General features: G+C 38.7%; 1 protein-coding gene across 1 annotated transcript in view; it reads left to right on the top strand.

Annotated features, from left to right (window-relative positions):
- Positions 1 to 3,841, top strand: part of LOC104995186 (transmembrane protease serine 11F-like) — a 115,961-nt gene that overhangs the window by 101,896 nt on the left and 10,224 nt on the right. The window contains exon 7 of the mRNA XM_010848912.1: positions 917 to 1,118. Coding sequence (XP_010847214.1) covers positions 917 to 1,118 — 202 coding nt within the window. The remainder of the gene's footprint in view (positions 1 to 916; positions 1,119 to 3,841) is intronic.

Below are 3,841 nucleotides of genomic sequence, written 5' to 3'. Positions count from 1 at the left end.
TGCTTGGGGCTGGTGCACTGGGACGACCCAGAGGGAGGGTATGGGGAGGGAGGAGGGAGGAGGGTTCAGGATGGGGAACGCGGGTATACCTGTGGCAGATTCATTTCGATATTTGGCAAAACTAATACAATATTGTAAAGTTTAAAAATAAAATAAAACTAAAAAAAAAGTGTATTGTTAATAAAAATATAAACATTAATAATTAGAAGACACATTAATAAAGTATACTAATACACTTCCAGGTATTATTTAGGGTTGAAGTCTAATCAACTGAGAATTTGTTATCAGGGAATCAGAATATGTTAAAAAAAAAAAACTAGTCTTTTTAAATTTTAGAAAAGCAAGATACTCATTAATATTTAAGATGGTTAAAATTCAGGGCTTTTCAAAGACAATGTACAGATTTATGTCAAGGCAGAATCATGGCTGACATTCAGTGTTGCACTCTCTCAGTAGTAAGAATATAAATTTCGACTTAGATCCTTCTAATCCTTCTAATATACAACTCTGTCTCTTGCCAGCTGTGTTACCTTCAGTAATTTATGTTCTTTTTCCCGGGCTGAGTTTTCTCATTTAAAAAGTGTTTTGCTACACATGTATCTAAAACTCTCAGCAGAGGATCTACACATTTTTATGCTCTTAAATTATCTATTTATCTATTCATCTGTATATGCTCCATATAGAGGCAGAAGTTCATTCTGGTTTGGATACCTTGAAATGTTGGTAAATATTTCTTTTGTACCTCTCTGGGAATAGTAGCACCCCTAGAAAATAACCCCAGAGACTGAGTGCTAGAAATGGGTTAAACAGCAACAGGTTCAATGGACCCTCTAAGCATCTGTGCCCAATGCAAATCGGGGTGTGCTTTTTTCCCCTTGTTTTCATGAAATCAAGGTAACACTTGTTTCTGTGACAGGCTGTGGAATAAGGATGACACCTTCATACATGCCATTACCAGCATTTGCGTCTACTGAAAGAATTGTCCAAGGAAGTGAAGCAGCTCTGGAAGGGGAGTGGCCGTGGCAGGCCAGCCTCCAGCTCATAGGGGCTGGCCATCAGTGTGGAGCCAGCCTCATCAGTAACACGTGGCTGCTCACGGCAGCTCACTGCTTCCGCCGGTAAGTTTATTAGAGCTCTTGTGAGTCTTGCTTACTCAGTTATTAATTACCATCAATTTAGTGCCTGGGAAAAGTCCAATCTCACCAAATTATCCTCTACTCCACTCTAGATGGACGCTATCCCCTAAATGCATTATGGCTGCTCCATGCCCCAATCGAACTCATCCCCTCACCCTTCTCTCAATATATATCATGTTTGGTTTGGTGAAAACCAAACCAAAGAGCCATTCTTGTGACTCATACCATCTGTTCCTTGTATGTAGCATCATGAAACTATGCGATCTTTTTCTACTACATCATAAATTATTTTAAAGACTATTATACATGTACAAATTTAAACTTATGTATATTTAAGGAAAATTCTGCCACTTTCACTTTTAAAAAATTATTTCATCTATCCTCCAACTATCAACATCCACCACCACTTATAGGAAAATAAAAAAAAAGGAAAGGTATCATTTTTGAAGCTCTCCCTTAATAAGGGAGAGAAGGAAATGGCAGCCCACTCCAGTATTCTTGCCTGGAGAATCCTGTGGATGGAGGAGCCTGATGGGCTGCTGTCCATAGGGTCGCACAGAGTAGGACACGACTGAGGCAACTTAGCACATATGTATGCATTGGAGAAGGAAATGGCAACCCACTCCAGTATTCTTGCCTGGAGAATCCCAGGGACGGAGGAGCCTGGTGGGCTATCTATGGGGTCGCACAGAGTCGGACACAACTGAAGCGACTTAGCAGCAACAGCTTCCAATTATCCAAGAACCATGTGGGCTGGTAAAGAATCCACCTGCAATGCAGGAGACGTGCGTTCAATTCCTGAGTTGGGAAGATCCCCTGGAGAATGGAAAGGCTACCCACTCCTGTATTCTGGCCTGGAAAATTCTATGGGGTCACAAAGAGTCAGACATGACTTAGCAACTTTCACTTCATTTCATGTGGGCTTTTCTGGACTAGAGAGGTGTGTGGATGGTGGGAGAAATCTACCAACCTATATCACTGCCCTCACAGTGTGGAAGATGGGTCATACAAAACCTGAAAAGAGCTCTCTGTTGGGCTTTCACAGTTGTAACTCTTAACACTCAGCTATATCACTTCACATACACAGACATGCACAGGCACGCTATTGCCCAAGATCAGGGACACACTATCTTTTTTCCCTGAGGTTTCAACATCAGGGTACAGAGAGTTTTTCCTTTTAAACCCTCAAAAGACAAAAGTTCTGAAAAAGGTCCTGGCCAATGACACTGTTCACACACCCTTTCAGAAGAAACTATCCTTGGTGAGTCTAAGTGGTGCTTGATCATCCTTCTAAGGGTAACACCCAAATTGTTCTAAGATGCCTACACCTTTATTTATGGAGCAGATGTGTAATGAGAATGACCTAATGGATTTAAGGTGATTGTCACTGTCTCATGAAAAAAGAGAAAAGGGATTCGCATGTACGTATTTACAACCTCAGTAATATCATCGTGCTCAGGTAAACTTGAGTCTCACTAACTTCTCAAGGCTTTATGATTTTTTCATGCTCATATAGTCCTCCATTTTTCATACATTTTTAAAATTTATAACTGATGCTTGCTTACATAAATTAAAAAGAAATAAGCTCAGAATGTAAAGTCTTTAACTATTGAGTGAAGAATACAAGCTATATAGACTGAGATCCATGTTCTAGCAGGTCCAGTGCCATTTCTGTGTGGGCAGACATATAGAGGGACTGGCCATTGAGTTTGATAAAGCAGAGATAACTGGTGATCTTGATCAAAGAAATTGTGATGATGTGATAGGGGTGAGAATGAATTCAAGAGAGAAAAGAAAGAGAAGGATTGGATGTAGTGAGTTTAGACCCCACTTTCAAGGAGTTTTTAAATGAATGGGAGCAGAGAAATTTGATAGTCCAGGGTGGCTGTGGATTCTAAAGAGGAATTTTTTTTTTAATGTGAGAACTGTAATAGCATATTTTATGCCAATAATAATAAAGAGTTTAAAATTATAATGATTCTGGAGAGGAAGGGATCAATTTTGCATGTGATATAATTTCATATAATTGCATGATGAAGTGCACTATTGTGAAGGAAAAAGAAGGGTACTTTGAAGACAGTATCACAATTATCCAAATACTTTTTAAAATTTTATGTTTTTTCCTACAGAAATACTATATTTTAAAAATCATATTTAAGACAAATGTTAGTACCTTTATGCCCATGAAAAATGATCCCTGTCTTTGTGAAACAACTGTATATAGGGAAAAGTTCTTGACAGGATATCATGAGACCTCAGCCATCTGTCTCTGACACTAACCAGCTGAATACATCATGTACCTGGCCAAGTCATTTAATTTCTGAATTTCAGTGTTCTTATCTGCAAAGCATGCTGAACTGTGCCTATTACTTGAGTCTCCCTTTCTGGTTTTTCATGCATGAAGAGATAGGTATTTCTGTTTTGTCTACTCAGTTGGTTTACAAGATCCTTAAGGACTGAAGTAATATGTCTTTGTAGATTCCAGAATTCTAGTTTTCAAATGAATGCTTCATCCTTAAGATTTCTGCTTTGAATTAAATCTTCCTTTATTATTTTTAAATATAAATTTATTTATTTTAATTGGAGGTTAATTACTTTACAATATTGTATTGGTTTTGCCATACATCAACATGAATCTGCCACAGGTATACACGTGTTCCCCATCCTGAACCCCCCTCCCTCCTCCCTCCCTGTACCATCCCTGT

Source organism: Bison bison, unplaced genomic scaffold, assembly GCF_000754665.1.
Source record: "Bison bison bison isolate TAMUID 2011002044 unplaced genomic scaffold, Bison_UMD1.0 scf7180017864279, whole genome shotgun sequence".
Lineage (NCBI taxonomy): Eukaryota > Metazoa > Chordata > Mammalia > Artiodactyla > Bovidae > Bison > Bison bison.
This window is presented reverse-complemented; position numbering and strand designations above follow the sequence as displayed.